Source organism: Anguilla rostrata, chromosome 18 (assembly GCF_018555375.3).
Source record: "Anguilla rostrata isolate EN2019 chromosome 18, ASM1855537v3, whole genome shotgun sequence".
Taxonomy (NCBI): Eukaryota; Metazoa; Chordata; class Actinopteri; order Anguilliformes; family Anguillidae; genus Anguilla; species Anguilla rostrata.
This window is the reverse complement of record NC_057950.1, coordinates 16,560,807-16,580,109: the sequence shown is the minus strand read 5'-3', so window position 1 is coordinate 16,580,109 and position 19,303 is coordinate 16,560,807. Positions and strand designations below refer to the sequence as shown.

The window sequence follows — 19,303 nt, the reverse complement described above, 5'->3', positions numbered from 1 at the left end:
GTGAAAATTTGCATCAAGAACTTGGTCATCGACAACATAAACAGCTGTAAACACTTAAGAGCTTGGTTTATTTTCAACAGTCGGTAGAATCTATTTAACATCCCCTTTTCAAAATATAAGTTAGAATAAAATGTTCATTTGAATTCTGTTGCATTTCCTTTCACTATGGATTAACTGTCGAAATACTGGGTGATGGGGGGAATGACAATTAATTGTATATTTATGCATTGACTTCGAACAATGTGAACAGTGTTCAGTCATTAAAGTGGATGCGCTAGCATGGAAAGCTTTACATATCTATCAAAAAAAAAAAATGAAAATACAAACAAGTGGTTGTTGAAGAACTTAAGCTGATTTTTGAGACCCCAGAAATGTCCTGAAGCATGCTCTCCACAGCATTTGCTTTTGAACAGATAAGGTACGATCACAGCATTGTACATTAATAAGAGTTTGTTCACTCATTCAGAAAGGCGCACCGTTTCTCATCTTTTGGCAGAATTCAGGCAGGCAAGTAGGCGAAAAATAACGCTGTAAAAACTAATGAATAGATGTGTTTTAGGTTGGATCGTTGCAGCCGATTTTTGTAGCAATCTTAAACTATCTTAGGCCTTGGGTGTTTATTTATAGTCTGTATATCCTTTGCAGTTGTTCTTAGTGTTGTTTCTAGACCAGATTAAAGCCTTCGTAGTGATTGATGGCCTGAATGAGCTTCTCCTCCAGCACCTCTTTGCTGCTGTACTTGGGCAGGTCCAGCAGGTTAAAGCAGGTGTGTGCCACAGGCAGGTACTGATCCCCTCCACCCGTAGGCTGAATGACCAGAGCCAGATTCTTCATTCCCAAGATGGGAATGCGGTCGCTTCCGGTCAGAAACACTAGACAAAGGGTAGAAAAGTGAAGATGCATGTGTCAGTCACTAACCGATATGAGAAAACTGCAAAACAATTTTAATTCAAATTGTTGGGACATTTCAATGGACTTTTTTCTGTATTTTTTATTTTTTACTGCCATGAAGACAAGAAAACAATACTCACAAAGAAACTGTTTTTTCTTTTCCAAAGGCAATTCATGGAACACTTCCCAGAAGAATTTTATCGTAGGATGTTCACGCCAGTATTCTCCTTTGTATTCAGTACCCTGGGGAAATGATCCATACACATCCCGATATTACCATTTCATTTTTTTCAGTGCAAAAAAAAATCCAATCAAACAAAAAGGTGCATTGGAAGAGAGATAAATACGAACTATATTCAAATATGTTCAGGGATGCTTATAAGGATTGGTAATTGAGGGGGTTTAGTGGACATCTTACATGACAGGCCTTTTCCTTTCTGCCAACAGGCAGTTGGAAGCGACTGGTAAGTCACTTAAAGGCCCACTCAGTAATTATGGTTGCTAATTGACGTAAATTACGTGGATGAGAACTGAATTCCTCAGTGGATCATGATACTCAGTATTTAACATCTTGCACAGGCATTGTGGTAACCTGGGCAACAACTATGCTCAGCCTTCTGGGCCTTCTGTTGCAGTTCACATAAAGCTACTGTGGCAACACAAAGTACACCTGAGGTAGGTAGGCATAGTTTACTCTGCAAAACGTTCGCTAGCTATTGCTTTTGATATTGGAGCAACACTTATTTTAATACTTATTTTTCATCTTTTCATGGTGCTTTTCATGAGGATCTTTATGGACAGTAATTATATTCTATAGTACCATATCTTCGTCTTTTTGCTCTTTGGAAGCAATTAGCATTTTATTAGCAACCTAAATTATTGAGTGGGTCTCTAATTAGTACTGGAATAAAAAAAATTTTATCTGTGACAAACGCATTCCATATGTTGTGTTCTGTTGGAAAACAAGAAAATTGCTACTTCATTTTACACTAAGGGAATGAACCAGGCCCCAGCTCTGAATCTCACCATTTCCAGTTCTTTCCAGTCGTAGTTGGTGTTTCCAATGACCATTGCCTGGAGTTCGCTGGGTTGAAACAGCTCGAGAACTTTCCCTCCACACACTTTATGGAATCCAGCGTAGAATGCGTCAAACAGCTCCGCCACAGACATGTTGAAAATGTAGTCCACGTATGCATTAACATATTCCAGCCTTAAAAAATAAAATGAACCATTTCTAAGTTCAATAACTTACACAGGTTTTATACTGCCAAAATACCCATTGTAACGAATCATACAAAATCATTTAATCACATATAGATCATAGACATGGATACCTGTTTGAATTATTCACGCTGATATCCATACCATCTCTGACAAGTTCAAGTACTTCTGTTGCACCAAAATTTTCCACTGTAACCTGAAAAAAAAAATGTATTGGTTTTCTACTATATGATACTACAAAAACGCCATCTTGGAAAAAGCAGAGGGGAACTAGAGGAGGCCAGGCCTTTTGAGTCTTTAGCTACTCATTTGGAATTTTAAAAATACCTTTAAATACCAATTGTACAGTACCAGTCAATAATGTTTAAACATGTAGAACTGATTAAACCATGACGACTCACAGTAAAGTTCAAACAAAAGGCGTCTTCCACATCGTCTTCTGTGTAATCCAACAGGAGCTGTAAATTCCTGACCAGACAAGAGTTGTAGAACGATTGTTTAACAAACAAAATCTAGCAGCACCATATTAAGGGCTATACAACAAAACTTCTGTGAGGGTAGGCCAACACTGACTAAATCAAAGATACAGCAGAAATATAAGATGGATATAACAGGGTCCAAGCAGTGCAGCTGCAGGAAACCTACTGTATCTGCACTGGCTTTTGTTGCAAGGTTCATTATAAGTAAACCCATAGGCGGTTCTGTGTAAATGTATGCGGCTTTAGCAGGTTGGTAGGAGCTGTGATGTTAAAAGCCCATGTCTGACCTTCCAACGTCAGGCATGAGCTCCTTCAGATCATCCAGTGTTGGCTTCCTCTTCAGCAGCTTTTTGTACAGCGCTACAGGGAAGTTCAGCTCCACGATAGTCAGGTTATAGATGGCCAATCCACAGACGACCCCAATCAGGTGAAACAAATCAATGTCTTCAAATGTCTAACAGAAAGAATGTAAACAGAAAAAATGATCTAAAATGCACAAATAGGTTTCATAATGAGGCCACTAGTCACTGAAGAGGGAACTGGCACCAGAACTCAAGTGTAAGTAGGAAAAGTGAATTTGGGAAGAAATGTACCTTAAATAGCACACAATCACCAATTAGCATTTTTACCTTGTTGGAAAACCAGATCAGCCTCGATTCCTCATAGTACCTAAACATTCCATATTTAGGGTCAAGAAGCTCTCTCATTATAAGTAGGAAGAACTCTTTCCGTACACCTCCTGCATCCACAGCCTCTTCCCCAACAAAAATCACCTAAACAGAAAACAAAGTAGTAAATACAAACTGCTAAGCGCAGGGAACAACCCTATGTTTGAAACCAAGCTCCACATTTAAAGTACCTATTACCTTAAACACGAACAGAGTACTGTAAAGCCCAATATCATTTTTTAATCTCAGTTTTGTAACAGGGCTTCCTGTAAAATATACCTGATGCGATCACATGTAAATGCATAATACAAGATGATAAATGCCACAAAATCGACTGCAATCTGAGCAGACCATAACACTTGCACACACCTTGTATTTATACATGAAAGGGCAATCACGACAGGGATGAGATTGTAGCTTTGTGACCATGAACTCAGAAAAAGGGACACTGGTGCATGTTCAATGCTCAGTGTAAAGAATACAACATGGCAGACATTCTCAAAGGACAGCCACACCTTCAGGGGCTTCTTGTAGTCAATGTTCTTGGATTTCCTCAGGACCTCGACTGTGTCCTCCACGATATTGTCCCTCCTGACAATGAGAATCAGGCAGGGGTCCACGGACTCCACCACAGGCAGGAAGAGGGAAGAGAAGTTTTGCCTCTGTGCCTGGTCAACTGCCATCTGAACAAAGAAACAAAGCCCAACAAAAACTACTTAAACCCGGAAAAAAACAAAATGTTTTTGTACTGCTACACTCACTGGGGGCATTAGTTCCATATGTGCTACTACTTTTCTGTCATGTATATCCTCACCTGCATCTGTAACATTGCATCAGTCTGAAGCAATGTTGTCTTTGCTTGAGCGTCAAATACAAATGGGTATCTGCACATGGTTATTGGATACTCTGGCACCTGAGACGACAAACACAAATTCCATTCAAAATATTGGACATAAAATTTTAATTAAACTAAACACAATTTCAATGAAATGTCCTGGGTTGTTACTACTACCACTACCGCTACTACGAACAATGAAAATGTGGTCAATAGATACAAATACGTCCAGGCATCCCAAGTTTTTGGCCTGAGGATTTATTTAAAATAAATAAATAATAAAAATGGTAATATCACAAGGTAGCAAAAGGGGACAAAGCCCCAAAATGTGATTGTTTAGGGTCAATTACATTTTTAAACAGCCACGGATCTACTTCGATTTCAATGCTTACCACTGAAAACATCTGCTGTTGAATCCAGTTGATGTAGTCAGCTCTGATGTCAATGAGATCACCCAACTCGTGAATGTAGAACCTGTCATACTCTAGGATATAACCTGCTCTTTCATTCACCTGTAATGCCAATGGAAACATGTAAACAAAACTTCCCCACCAATCTTTAATTAGACATCCATCCATTGTACACATTAATACTGTTCAAAAACATAAAATAAATATTACTTTGCCAACCAAACTAACAGCAATGCTAGATTACAAATGTAAGTAAAGCTAAGTATAGCTTTTTGTGAAGTGAATAAGTGGTAAATGACCCACTCACAACATGTAGAATCCCCAGGAACTTGAGAGCAGTATGAAGAAAGCAGGTGAGAGTTCTGTGCTCTGAAGGGGCAATGCCGATCTTCTGTATTCTCAAGAGGCTCAGCACCACCTCCTTGTACAGATCCACAAGCCTTTGGAAGACTGGAGGCTCAAATTTTGACCACCAATTTTCTGAATACCAGAAACAAATCAACTATTTAATTTGCCACCAACAGTTCCACCCAACAGGCAAAATTATAACTTTGCTCTTCTCTTAAAAGCATGTTACTTAATACAAATAAGTCTTATAAATGAAAATTAATCCGAAACCTATAAAAATAGTAGTACTTATTTACTGACATTTACAAAAATGCAATACAGCTCATCTTGGAGATGGGAACTCAGAGCATTATAACAACACCAGAAATAAACATGAATTTTCCACATTTCAAATCTCCCACACCCTCCACATTATTTCCTGAGCTTTTAGAGAACAAGCTTGAGTACAATTTGGAGTCATTATTATAGCTAGCACTATTTACCAATATTGACAATATGTTAATCAATACCACTTGTAATACTTATTATTAACCACTGAAACAATCTTTACTGGGCATTGTTTACCCGAAGAGAAAAATGGAATCAATCAGTGACAATGATATAATAAACATTCTTCATCGGTCATGCATTCTGATGAAGGTCATACATGTATGAGAAAACGCCATACCGAGGACCTTAAGCGGTGCCGGTTTCAAGCTGATGACCGCCTTCCCCAATGGGATAGCGAGAGTCTGGTAAGTGTTGGGGTCGTGAAACAACGGGCACTCGGGCAGAGTGAGGTAGAGACGCAGAGCTTCGATGTCTGGAGGAGAGCTGGTAAGCCCGGGGATCAGGGTCTTCTCTAAACTGGCAGCAATCTAAAAGAAAAACGCAAAACCGTGGCAGATTTGGACTAAATATTGTGAATAAATTCTAGGCCCATTTTAGGAAATACGCAGGGAAACGATGAAGGTCTCGATTCTGAATTTGCTTCCAAACACGACTTGAGTGGCCCAAAAATATTGAAAAGGTAATTTGTTATGTACACTTTGGATTCTACATCCCAAAACTGTCCATGTGACTCTACAGTCAATGATGGACGATTCCAGGGGGCTGCTAGTCACCGTCCGTATGGGCACAATCAGGACTTGATACCAGAGTGAAGGGAGCATCCACGTGCTGGCACAGTTTACCAGCAGAGAGAGCCACTCGGCAGGCCTGCTTGTCCTCGCTCTCATAATCGATCAGATATAATCCCTGTACAAACTGCGCACTTCCTCAATACTCACCTGCTGTGTGATATGTGGGAAGTTGGGTCCGGTCAATCTGTGAAACAAGAGGCGTGCGGCGTTCATGTCCACTCCAGAGCATCTGCTACTCGTGTTGTAATGATCCGGGTGGCTGGAGAAACAAATAAATAAATAAATAAACGGCACACGCTGTTTTAGACTAATAATGGCAGACTGAAACATGCTGCTTTGGAGTTGTATCTTCTCACACTAGACCACAAATCCCCGAATGCCCTATACCATTTCTATTGTTTCTGATTTCTATTGTTTCTCTTGTAAAGCACTTTGAGCTGCATTTTATGATATGAAATGTATTATATAAATATTTAGTTTATTATTATTATTATATTACCAGCCATTATAAAACCAGTATTTTGTCAGAAACTTCTGTAAGTATCCAAATTCACAGTTTTGCTAAGGGGCGTCACTTGTCATCTACCTGGAAAATACCTCCCCTTCATCATGAATTCAGTGAAAATGGCGAACTGTAAAAATATGTAAAGCTTAAAATACTTCACACTCGACAAGCGAGGTGTGTATAGCTTTTTAAAAAAGATATTTTTATTTATGCTGGTTTACTGATTAGATTCCATAAATGATGTCACAATGGAGCGACTCATCTCTTGGAGCAAGGCAAACACTGAAGCACTGATTACCAATGCTTTACTCCATCTCTCAATGGTCATGTTTTTATATGGTTAGGCTGATGCATTTGTCCCAATCTGGAATTATTAAAGACAGTCAGATTCAATTGGATTTATTTTAACCCAAAACTACAAGTATTTGTCCCATCTCTGTGAGTTTTGGCCCTGAATGTTTAAAAACCTTTCGGTATTTAAGCATTTTCCAAGCAGCCTGTTATGAGCCTTAAACACTGGTGTACAAGAGCCACACTAGTTTCACCTCCTGACTTATGAGCATTATAATAGTGTCTTGTCAGACAGCACAGCGTTAAATAGTTTCATAGTGATTGGTACACTGGTGTACAAGAGCCACACTAGTTTCACCTCCTGACTTATGAGCATTATAATAGTGTCTTGTCAGACAGCACAGCGTTAAATAGTTTCACAGTGATTACAGACAGTGATCAGCAGAATGTAAATATTAGCATGCAGAAAGTTTGAGGGGAGATTATAAAAAGCCTTTGTCACATGTACTATTACCTTTCAGACAAAAAGCTCCCGTTGAGGCAACTTGCAGAAGAGAACACGGTCTCAATCTCACTACACGAACAGAAAAAAAGGATAAATTTCCTCAATTAATTCCCATTTCCAAATCAACACATGCACAAGCAGCTCCAACATTATCGAATATCCCAGCAAACAGATTTCTACAGGTAATCTACAGAAATGGTAAAGCCCAGACAAACTGCAAACATTCCTTAGAGGCCAAAACAAAACCACATACAACAATTCCATAAATGTCCTGAAACATTTGTTGTGTGTACATTTTCACATTTTTTTCCTGAAATGTGAGATCTTTTTGGAAAAAAGTCCTTAAAACTGTCACACAAACCCACACACACAGTACGCTCCAAAAGTTTGGGAACGATGAAGTGAAAGGTTTTTTGTTGGGGCAATACCACACAGTGTAAAATGGCAAAACCAAAACATATACACATGCGAATACTGCAAAATAAAAAGCAGATTGTACTTTTGTCTCATATCCATCTTTTGATCTCAAATCAAATGCCATTCCCATACTTTTGGAGGGCACATATATACTGTATATTCAATAATCCTGAATCAGTAGTGTGTTAAAATTAATTTTAAAAGAAAGCAATAGGTACTTGGCAATCTCCAGAGGCAGTCTTCCTTGTGTATGACTCAGCCAACGCTGAATAACATCTGGGTTCAGCGTATAAATGTGTCTGTCAGGGTCAGGTACTCGGACATCTAAGGAATTCTGTAACAAAAAAGTAAGTCTGAAACGTCCATTTTGAGAAGTCATCTTAAATCAACTTAATTACACACAAAACATGAACCTACAAACATGAACCAGAAATGCACTATTATTTTTAATTATTAAATTATATTCAATACAATTACCCCAAATACTGAAATATAATTGTAATGACTTTAATCCAAATGTGAACAAACATCTTACAATGCTTTATACTGCATTTAAAGTTCTGCCACTGAATAGTCAATCTTAATTTGAAATATTATCAATCCAAAATTGAATGTAACTGCTGGAAACTGTCAGGAGCTGCAATGACTCTGAATGTTAACCAAACCTGAGAAGCGGAGTAATGGGCAAAGCTCTGGTCCCCACCAGCAAATATTCTCTTCACACTGAAAGACCGATGAGCATCTGCGAGAGCAGGGGGTGGGGGAAGGAGAGAAAAAAGGTCAAATAAAATTTACCATGACAACAGCGCCACCAACAGAAGGAATATGAGCTACAATCATATTTCAATACATGCACAGCGCCTTGAAAAACAATCAATGATCATCTTCCAGTGGCCATCAGTTGCAGGGCAATACCATTTCCTGAACATCGTGGGCTTCTTTTCCCTGAACTACTGCTTGTTAGTTCACCCCACAACAATAAAAAATAAAAATAAATAAACTGGATGACGGATTATTAAATTAAATAAAAGCCATCATCCAACAAATAAGAAAATCTGCACTGAGGTCATGTTCTTCCAAGATAGACACCAACTGGAACAGCTGTTAAATGGGGGGGATGGGGGGGTGGGGGGCAGTCACCACTTATGTGAAGCTGATCACCCCCTCCCAAATGTACGTATCCCTAAAATCAAAATTTTGGGACTTGTGCTCTCAAGCCCTAATGTGTTTCCAGTTATTTATGGTGAGAGGTGGGAAGCAGGATGTGAATTTGAACACAAGCTCTTGACTGCGAGAGAGAGCCAGCCGCAGCTGCCGCCCCTTACCCCACCCAGCAGTGCACGCTCACCTGTGCTCGGGGCACTGGGCCCGTTGTTTGACATCCAGGTGCCCTTCACTGGAGCCGGGCTTTTCCGGTTGCATGCGGAGCGAGTGCCAAGCTGGCCATTCCCTCCCAGTCCAAAAGAGTCAATCTTCCCAGAGGAAGGGATGAACGCCAGTGTGTGCTGCCTTATTGAATGCCAAACAAAATGTATAACAACATTAGGACAATTAACTCGCTAATCGATAAGCTATATATGAAAGTTACATTTTCAGACATACAGTAAATTCAGACAGTCCACAGGTGTGTACATGTGGTTGGTGTGAAATTAAACTTCTGAGCAGAGGTGTAAACCCACTTGATTTTCACATCTACTAAACTAGACAATCGTGTGTGATAAGATTCTTGGAACATTTGATTTTGCAATTAGAATGTTTCTCCTATTCACTGCCATATTTAAAACAGACTCAACACAATGGAGCAAGTCATGCCATACTTTATCCAAAATGTTAGCCAGATTACATTTGTCAATCAGTGAGATGGCAGCAGACTAAATCAGATTATAATATAATATTGATACCACAATTCTTTTTTTGAACAACGATATTCGATACGACATTGATATGAATGAGGTGAACCTGGATTTGAACCCAGCACCGTCTTGCTGTGAGACAACAGTGCGACCCACTGTGGAATTATGACTGTATAAGAACGCACTTGGCATAAAATGAAGCAGACATAATTTGGGGGCGGACAATGCTGCAACAGGAAAATTTTCAAAGAATCGAACACATCCCATATTTTGGATATTGTTTCTCAGTTGTGCTCTTCTAGTTTTTGGAAAACATAGAAACGTACAGAAGAAACAAAGACATGTTTCCTTAACTTACAATGAAGTTAGACTATGTACTTACCTACCACAGGCAATCTGTGTAACTACATTTCCCATGAGCTCAAACACCTTGCGGGGGTTAATCTCGTGGTTTGTGCTGTTATGTCCCAGCTGACCATATCCCCCGGCTCCAAATGTAAAAACTCCACCCTCCTGCATCAAGCAGTTTTTTTTTTAACAAAACATATAATTCCACTGACACAACAGGAAAAAACTGTTTTACCACATAAAACAAAGGAATAAAGATGCAGGATAATACTGGGGTTGTATTATCAGACAATAAACTAAGATTATGGACAGGGCAACATTGCAGACAAGGGTTTTGCAATTAACCATGGGAAAGTGGGACAAGGGAAACACTGAAAGATCTGTGCACTGGCTTTCAAAATATGTTTCAAAGGAAGGAACATTGTATTGGTCTGAAATACTTCAATAGACAAAAGACAAGTCCCCACACATGTCTTGAGAATGGATTCTGAAAGGGGGAAAGAGAAGCAGGTGAGAGCATGATTAAGGATGTGCTTCTCCTGTTACCTTCGTTAGAGCGGCCGTGTGATCTTCTCCACAGCAGATGTACACCACCCTCTGAGAACGGAGTGATTTCAGCAAGACAGGAAAGTGTCTGTCTGAAAGACAAGAATTGGCAGGTCCTTTCAGAGGGACACAAAACACTTCTTTTCATGAACAACCTTGACTTTTATTGTGTTTACAGTCCAGATTTGATACATTACCTCCCAACAATTGGACATTTAGATGCCAGGTACACGGATGTACACAAGTAAGAATTTTTGTTTAAAAGCTACGAAAGAACTTGTGCTATAAAAAAAGGTTTTGTCAGCTTCAGTCAGGAAAAAGAAGGTCCTTGAAGTGCTATAAAAGCAGTTTCAGTGATAACTTGGCATGGGAGAGCAAACCACATGCACAGCCCAAATTCCACATCTCTAAAAGAATTATCAATTCTAAGTTATGGAAATTCTCAGGCTGATATCCAACAATATTTGCCTAGCCAAGATGGCTGATGCCTCCCCTACATTATAGCACCAATGCAACCAGCAGCCAAGTTTCCAAATTCATAGAAGACCTTGGTAAACACAAACATCAATTTATGAAAAAAAGGTAAAACATAAAAAATAAATAGATTATTTAAAAATTATTTTTCAACTTGCATGCTTTAGTATTGAGAAGAAAGCATAAGTCTAGAGAGATTCAGAGCCTCACAGCTTATGAGTTTGGCTTTCACAAATAAAAATAAGCAATTCAGATTACGTTTAGGCTACTTTTTGAGAATGACCATGCTTAATTTACAGCATCAGCGGCGCATCAGTTTTCTGAAGCATGCATGTCATGTTACATCAGCCATAATATTAGCAATCTGGCTGACAATGATTAGATAATATTGTTTGTAGCGGCCAGTATCATCAAAGCTACTATAACTACCACATATGCTTACGTGCAGTTAATGATGTTTTTGCCTTACCATTATTGTCATTGACGCCCAATTGCCCAAACTTGTTGCGCCCCCACCCAAACACTGCTCCCGACAGGGTGAGGGCAAAACTGTGGGCGCCCCCCGCTGCTACCTGCGCAAACGGGATCCCATGAAGGGACTGGATCACACAGGGAGAGGTCTTGTTTTTGCCATCAGACCCCAATCCCAGCTGTCCGTATTTATTCTGACCCCAAGAGTACACACTGCCTCCTGTTTCAAAAAAGAAAAAACACAAACTTAACTCTGAAGATTCCCATTGAAGGAAGGGCAAAGGTTCAAGACCCTATTCCTTAACAACTGCTGAACTGCAAATGTATTAATTCATCCAACTGGGGGCTCTCATGTTAAATAAACCATCTGCTACAAGTGCAGGATGGGTCCTACAGTGGATATGGTGGACAGGTTCTTGGCTGACTAGAACCTGGAGTCTAGAACCCATTACTGTTGCGATAAATTTTGTTGCCATATTGAAGTTTGTAGGAATCACGGAACTGCCATTAACAATTGGACATCAAACACAGCTCCTTACCCCCCCATCAAGTTTTCCAAGTAACAGGATTTTCCAGCCATTTGCAGAAGTAGAAAGGGGGGAAAAAGGAATACTCATCTTTGATTTTAGTTCCCCCATATTACCATAAAGCATTCTTTCTCCAAAAGGCATTCACATCAACGACTATAAAAGCTCTACATGATCCTCCTGGAACAGCACAATGCATTTCTTATAGACAGCACTTCATAAGTGTCTAGTCCTGTAGATTTTCCATTCCCCATTTACTGAACAGAACTGTCCCTGTAGGTACTCGCTAAAGGGAAAATGGTTTCAGTTTGTCAAATAAATGGTTTATGAAAAACAGTTAAGTGCCATTTTACCTTTGGCCAAAGCAAGGGAGTGACGGAACCCACAAGCCACTTGAGCAACCTGAACTTCTGATAAGCTCTTGATGTTTCTAATGTTGGGAGAAAAGGAAAAAATAATTTAAAATAATCCTATTGTGACCGTAGAGACACTTCAGTCACTAGCATTTTCCATTCTAAAATGTTCTCCATGTCAAAATGCATTTAAAAAAAGGACTGCCAAGTAGATCATCCTGTTAATGCACTGCTCCAGCACAGGGGCGACTCCTACAGTGCTGAACTGAATCTGGACCATGACGGTACTGACTGCAGCTGGCAGCCCCACAGGGAGATCCAACCTAAGCAACTCAGGAATATGTCAAATTATGCTCATCATTTCAATGCAGAAAAATAATACTTTCTTACTGCCATTATGAAAATCACATACAATACCTAACAGGTTGCAGCTATCCCCATATGTCCCCGACAGAACTAAAACTGAACTATCAACTTTTAAAACGTTAAAGCCTCAGCTGAGGGGTGGGGGAGGGAGTCAGTGAACTAGGCTATAGCAGGCAATAAACCCCCCAGGCATAAGCAGTTAGCAGGGAAATCACCACACAGGGCTGTACCGAGGGACACGGGTGCACTCCTCCGCACTCGTAAAGCCCAGCTGTCCATCGGAGGCCAGGCCCCAGGCAAACACCTGGCCCTTGTCATTCAGCGCAAGGGTGTGGGCCTCTCCGCAGGACACGCCCACAATGATCTGAGCATCTAGTGCTCCCACCTGTTCTATAGAGAAACACAAGAACACGGCCAGTCTTAAAGGCATACTACGCAGGATTTCCACCTTGGAAATAAAACACAATTGAGCTCAGTCTTTGCTGTGATGCATTAGCTGTAAGTGTGCACTTCTGCAAAGTCCTTGCTTGTCTGCCTGTATTTGTTATGTTTCTGGGGCGTGACCCTTTTTTATTTTTGAGCTTTATCTGAAACACTGGGTTAATGCTAGAGAAATAGGGTCTAGCCAGTGTTTGGTAACGTTTGGTAAATGTCATTATTAGCTAACTAAATTCCGTTGTCTGGAAACATTAGCTGGCAGGCCATGTTGGTCCAAGGGTTGCGGTGGGTCCGATAGTTTATAAAGTAACTTAAGGCTGGAGAATAAGATGCCAATACACAATTTAAAAAGCCAATAACATCGACAATTAATTGACACGTTTGTGAATATGCATGCCTATATTACAGAATTTTCTGAACTTCCAGGCAGGCTTGATCAGACTGAAATCCACTGATGCTGAATTTTGCTCACCTGGTTTTTTCCTGGATTTCTCATGTCCCAGCTGCCCAAGATCATTGCAGCCACAGGTGTACACTGTGCCATCCCCCAAAAGAAAGGCTGTGTGCCGAAGGCCACAGCCAACCTCACAGATCACCTGCCCTTTAAAGAACGGACAGTCCTTGGGCTCCAACACAACCTCCTCATCGATCCCACCCAAGCCAAGCTGACCAAAGGAGGCATTTCCCCAGCACAGCATGGCTGCCAGCCTCAGCCTGCCACTTCCTGTTCTCCCTGCTGTAGACAGCCAATCAGCTGAGTTCCTGTGAATCAAAATAAAAAAGGCAATTAGAAAGGCCCATTGAGATATAGACGAACCAGGAAGAGCTTCTGCTTACTGGTTCCATTGATACATATGAGAGCAAGAAGCCAATTCATGGAGCCTGCCATGTTTGACCATTGGGTATTTTGGCACCAGAGCACGTGCGCTCGGTATCTAAACATGAAGGATCATGGTAAACTGATAAATGCAGAGCAATGACGTGATGCTCCAAGATAGCTTTGAAGTTGTCTAGCAAACTGTGACAAAGCATCTCGTAGTTGGCAAGCTACAAGATTTAATCGAAGAAAACAAGTAACTCATTGTGACAAGGACATTTCCAATGTTGTTTTCTAAAGCTCCTGCAAGTTAAAGTAATAAATAAGGCAGTAGATATTTTATAGAAGCATTCGGCTGCACTTGCCTAACGTCACATTAGCTAGCTATATATTTATGAAAAAGCTAACTGATGAACAAGCTAGCAAGACTGAATTAGTCAAAAGTTAGCTGGTTAGCTGGCCAACTATATAACCACTGTTTGACAGGCTGGCTATTGAGCCGTCAGACCAGCTAGCTACACAGTGGAGCAGTATCTGATATCTGTGTGTGCTGGCGAGTGTGTGTGCGAGCGCTTGTTGTACCATTCTCAAATTCAGCACTTCAGTATACAGTACAGGCCAAAAGTATCAGGCCACCTGTGGTTATTACAAAAACTTTAGGTAGAGAACAATTCAGTTAATATATGCACATTTATTTCCCCCCCAATTTCCCTAAATAAACCAAAAGGTTTTACTTAAAAAATAATCTTAGGCACACATTTGCTTGAAATAGCCTCCTTTGGCTTTAATACCAATTATCCTCATTATTGGAAGTCTATCCAATCATTTTGCAAAATTGGAGGTGGAGGTTGGAGAGAGATGTGGAAGAGTAATGAAATTGAGTGAACTCTTATCTTAACCCAATGGTTTTTAAAACCACAGGTAACCTAATACCATTAGCATGGAGTCCAAGTAAAATAGGGACTAAAGTTTCAAGAAATATGGCAAAGGAAGAGTTAGACTTTGATGTGCACAGCCAAGTAAACATATTGTAGCAAGAAGGTTATTCCCAGTCAGAAATTGAAAATAAGCTTAAGCTTGTGCAGTATTCAGTACACACTCAGAAGGTTCAACCTTATGGACAGTAACGTTAATAGGAGAAGAACAAATATCTCGTGTTTTCAAGGAACCATCGTAAAACGACACCACAGCAACAGGAAGAACTCGATGCAACTAGAAAGAAACCAGTTCCTCTAACTACAGTGAAATGGCGACAACGATCTCTTGGTCTAAAAGAAAGTGTATCAGCCCTTGCTACGCACTGCCAACGCTGCAGTAAAAAAAAAGACTGGGAAAATGCAGATACACATCCTTTTAGACCAGTCGATCGTAGTTTCAGTTTCATTACAACACGAGACGTGACCACTGTATCAGTGGGCGTGACACGTAATATTTATTCAGTTAAAAACAGCTGTTTTGACCTGAAGTTCCAATTTCGTCGCTGAAACATTTGTGCAAACAGAAGACCGCAACAGAGTCGCAAAGTGCACGAGACGTCCTAAAACGTGCTACTGAATGGCAAGCGGTCATCCATTGTATGTTCCGGTTGATGCATCTCCTATTTTATCAAGGTTTGTGATTAAACCAACTAATGCAAAGGCAGACGATTTGGGTGAATGACCCAACAAGACGAAGGCTGCAGCTAGCCTGCTAATAACACAAGTTCACAAAAACCACAAATAGACGCAAATGTAAGGACAGCTTAAGTAGGCTACGTTACCTCCTGCACACTAACTTAGCTTGTCTTTAACATTAATAACGTTTGCTGATCAGTTAAAGCTGACAGTGTACTCGAGACCCAAGCAGGCGGCTAAAACACGCATTTTACCAAATCACTGCACCACTGTCCATAGGCAGCTGGTAAGCTAAGAATGACCTGCAAGCTACGTCAAATATGTACGGTCGTATACAAGGGAACTTACCTGTTGCTAGTCCAATTTTTATGTCACCACACCGTAGCGAGCTGGCTAATTATGCTTCCTTTTAGCTAGTTAAAGGACCAGCTTGGTAGCTAGCAAACAGTCATCTTTCCATCATCAGACAGAGACCCACCAAGTGTGTGGCTTAGCGGTCTGTTGTCTGTCTGTAATATATGTTGCAATAACCAGACTCAGTCGGGGAAATGCCCAGTCATTTCCACGACTTTCTAGAAGCCTGTAGCTTGTTATGCAATTACAGTAGCTAGGCCTTCAGTCCAGATAAGCAAGCTGGGATAGCATGCTGCTCCGGGTGTGACGACAGCAAATTTCCCGTGTCGTGCTGCGCAGCCTATGTGCGCAGCACGGAGCGTGAATGCGATTGGAGAGGCAACTGGCGAAGATGCTAGTCTTCCAAATATGCAGTTAACCAGAAATAGAAAACAGCTGATCGCCCACTGACAACAAAATAAAATTGCGACAAATTTAATCATTTTTTCGATAGTCTTTTTTTTGCACTGTAGCCTATATAATGATAGTATAATAGAAAATACTAGAATGACCCAAATCGGTCTTGAATGACAGCCCTTATAAAATAAGCTGAAGAAAATAATGGCTTGAGTCTGTAAATTTGCAGGTAGGCTGATTGATTGAAGACTCAAAATTGCCCATAGGTATGTGTGTGAGTGAATGGTGTGTGTGCGATAGATTGGCGGCCTGTCCAGGGTGTATTCCTACCTCTTGCCCAATGCATGCTGGGATAAATGCTAACACCCCCGCGACCCTGCCCAGGATAAGCGGGTATAGATAATGGATGGACACACTACTGCTTTGATCTTTAAAAAAAAAATCATTTTTATGCAAATCACTGAAATCATGTGCTCTGGTAAAATTAGACCAAAACTGAGTTTTTTGGACATGCAAACTAGCAGTGCATTTGGTATTGGAAGGAGCAAACATTTTGAGGTCATCATACCAATGGATCAATATGGTGGTAAATCGCTGATTTCCTTAGGTTGTTTTAAATCTATTGGTCTCGAGCTCTTTTTAAGGTTAATGGAATCATGAACCCCAGCAAATACCAAGGCATTTTGGCCAAAAAACCTGGTATTCCCCCCCTGGAACATTAATCTTGGCTGCAAATGGATCTCTTAGCAAGACAACGACCACAAGCATACCCCCCAAATGAATAAATGGTTAACTTATTGCATTAACTGGTGGTTTTTTTGCTCAAGGTTGTAAGCAATTTTGAAACATACCATACAGTATCTATGTTCAAGAAATATCTATGCAAAACATTTTTTAAAATGAGGCTGAAAGATTCTGACTGTTTTTGAGGTGTTGCATTCATTGAAGTGTTGCATGCTGATGGGAGTCTTATATACCCACCTTTATAGTCACCGCAGGTGCACAAGCCAATTAGAGGGGAACAAGCAATCAGCCTCCATTTTCAGTTAGGCTATTAACAACTAGGTTACTTAACTCAGGGCAGCAGTATTTAATCATATTTTTAATCTTATTTTATTTTCCAAAAAGTAATCTTAATTTGCCCTTTTGACTTAAAAGCAGAGGTGTGTAGATCTAAAGAAGTGAGTAAAAACTGAGGAAAGATCCATGCTGAACATTTTTAGTTAAGGTGAAGCTAAAAGACTGAAATTCTTTTCATGATGTTGCCTTCATCAGTGGAATAGTTGTCCACTGATGCCAGTCTTATAGCCTACTCTGCACCATCACCACAGCTGTACAAACTAATTTTGAGAGCAAGTATCACCCAGAGCCTCTCATTTTTGTGCATGCTATTAACAAGTACTCAACTCGTGGCTGAAAATCCAAAAAGTAATGTGCATTTTAAATAGGAATTGATTGCAAGGTTGAAACAGAGGTGTATATGACTAAATAATTAAGTAACTACACTCGGAAAAGATCCTCGCTCAATGTTTTCATCCAAGTTAAAGATTCAAGCATATTGCATTCATCAGTGAAATGGTGCTGTGTACAATCTTTTATACTCAACTCAACAGCATTGCCAAAGGTGCACAAACTATTTAGAAATTAACTAGCAATCAGAGCCCCTATTTTCAGGTAGGCTATTAAGGAGTACTTAAATTGTAGCCTGTTTACGAATACTTAACTCCTTAGGGTTCCGTAAACTAGTCAAGTAACATTTCAATTGATTTCTAAAAATAGTAACACTATTTTCATAAAAATATATATCTATTGCAGGATCCCACCATATATCTAGTGTGGGATTAATTAAAATAAGCCTATTCGTCTAGAAAAATGGTTAATTTGTACATTTCCTTGTGTTTCTTTTGTTGAGTTGATTCATTTGAATTGTTTTTACTCATCTTATTAGAAGGTTTTATGCAGCGGTTTGTCTGATTTTGGACAACACAATTTTTATTTTAAAAACATTTGGTCATAACACCACAGCCTTTCGTATTTATTTGTTGAAATACATTTTTCATTAAAAAATTACTTCAAACTAATATTTTTGTATTTGTTTTTGTTGCACTGGTGATATTTAATGTTATATGTCATTTCTACATCACTTGATATTTAGGTTTATATGTCATTTCCACATCACTTTTTCATTTTGATCTCAAAACAATGTTGTGCATGTCCAAATGATTATATTTTATCCTTCACTGACCTTCAGACACTTCTTTCGAGTTGATTGATGTGAGTACTTGATATCCACTGCCGTGGTGAGCAGAATGAAAGGATTCCAACATAGTTGTATATACCTTGCATATACCAATATTTATTATCAGTATCAACTCTGTAAGCCAGGCCTCATGGCAATATAACTTTGTCTGTTCATACGACAGGAGCAGCCAATGAACACAAGTGCTTTTGCATTACCTTTGTGAGCTGAGGTATAAATACACAGGCATGTAATATTATGCTGTCTTCCATCAACACCATCTTGACTCTGACACTACTGCAGCAGCATCAGTGACTATAGCAACATGGTCATACATATGCATATAAAAGCCACACACACTTAAAGGGGCATTCCATAAAAAATGGACTGTTACAAGATACAGCCCGAGTTCAAGGCACCACTGTTCAGCTTTCTGATCATCTGAATCAACATTGTATTTGGGGTCAGAAATGTGAGTCTCATGTTTAAATGGTCCTTGTGTCAACTGTGAAACATTGTGGGAAAATTCCATATTGTTTTGGGTTATTTTTAATATACTGGTTCTGGAGTATTTTTTAAGCATCAAGTTTAGTTGGGTTGGAGAATTTGTTGCTCTTGCTAAGAGGAAGGGGTTTAATACTGTCCAGTACCATATTGAAGTGGCACAGAGTATTCATAATATGCAGGTATCTAAATCCTTTGGGTGAGCATCAAAAAATCTATTCTGGCAAAGAGGGCAGATGGGCAGTACCCAGACAGAGGAGTAGCACCTGACTTGTGGGAATTAACAATTGATGTGATAACCTGAGAGAGCTAC

At 39.8% G+C, this 19,303-nt stretch overlaps 1 protein-coding gene across 3 annotated transcripts; it reads right to left on the bottom strand.

Moving 5' to 3' along the window:
- Nucleotides 1-49: 49 nt before the first annotated feature.
- On the bottom strand, nucleotides 50-17,169 carry herc4 (HECT and RLD domain containing E3 ubiquitin protein ligase 4). Of its 3 annotated transcripts, none has more exons than XM_064317019.1 (24): nucleotides 16,816-17,169; nucleotides 13,540-13,829; nucleotides 12,860-13,019; nucleotides 12,264-12,340; nucleotides 11,382-11,603; nucleotides 10,439-10,530; nucleotides 9,927-10,057; nucleotides 9,040-9,200; nucleotides 8,357-8,433; nucleotides 7,910-8,025; nucleotides 7,284-7,343; nucleotides 6,121-6,232; nucleotides 5,520-5,709; nucleotides 4,812-4,984; nucleotides 4,487-4,606; nucleotides 4,074-4,172; nucleotides 3,775-3,942; nucleotides 3,221-3,364; nucleotides 2,879-3,045; nucleotides 2,514-2,580; nucleotides 2,226-2,308; nucleotides 1,918-2,101; nucleotides 1,032-1,134; nucleotides 50-872 (listed from the first exon to the last, which is right to left on the bottom strand). In XM_064317019.1, the coding sequence occupies exons 2-24, from the start codon at nucleotides 13,763-13,765 to the stop codon at nucleotides 664-666; spliced, it is 3,141 nt and encodes a 1,046-aa protein (XP_064173089.1). In that variant the 5' UTR covers nucleotides 13,766-13,829; nucleotides 16,816-17,169; the 3' UTR covers nucleotides 50-663. The 3 variants fall into 3 exon arrangements, with proteins under 3 accessions (XP_064173089.1, XP_064173088.1, XP_064173090.1); XM_064317018.1 differs by lacking the exon at nucleotides 16,816-17,169 and adding an exon at nucleotides 15,846-16,223; XM_064317020.1 differs by lacking the exons at nucleotides 50-872; nucleotides 1,032-1,134; nucleotides 1,918-2,101; ... (5 more) ...; nucleotides 4,074-4,172; nucleotides 16,816-17,169 and adding an exon at nucleotides 15,846-16,225 and having other exon boundaries at nucleotides 4,808-4,984.
- Between the last annotated feature and the right edge of the window lie 2,134 nt (nucleotides 17,170-19,303).

What these genes read in the sequence shown, in the direction of transcription:
- herc4 (XM_064317019.1), bottom strand. Translation starts at nt 13,765, where the DNA reads ATGCTGTGCTGGGGAAATGCCTCCTTTGGTCAGCTTGGCTTGGGTGGG. An exon ending in GAAATCCAGGAAAAAACCAG is followed by an intron (nt 13,020 to 13,539) that starts GTGAGCAAAATT and finishes GTTTCTCTATAG; the next exon opens with AACAGGTGGGAGCACTAGAT. An exon ending in CCCATTACTCCGCTTCTCAG is followed by an intron (nt 8,026 to 8,356) that starts GTTTGGTTAACA and finishes TTTTTGTTACAG; the next exon opens with AATTCCTTAGATGTCCGAGT.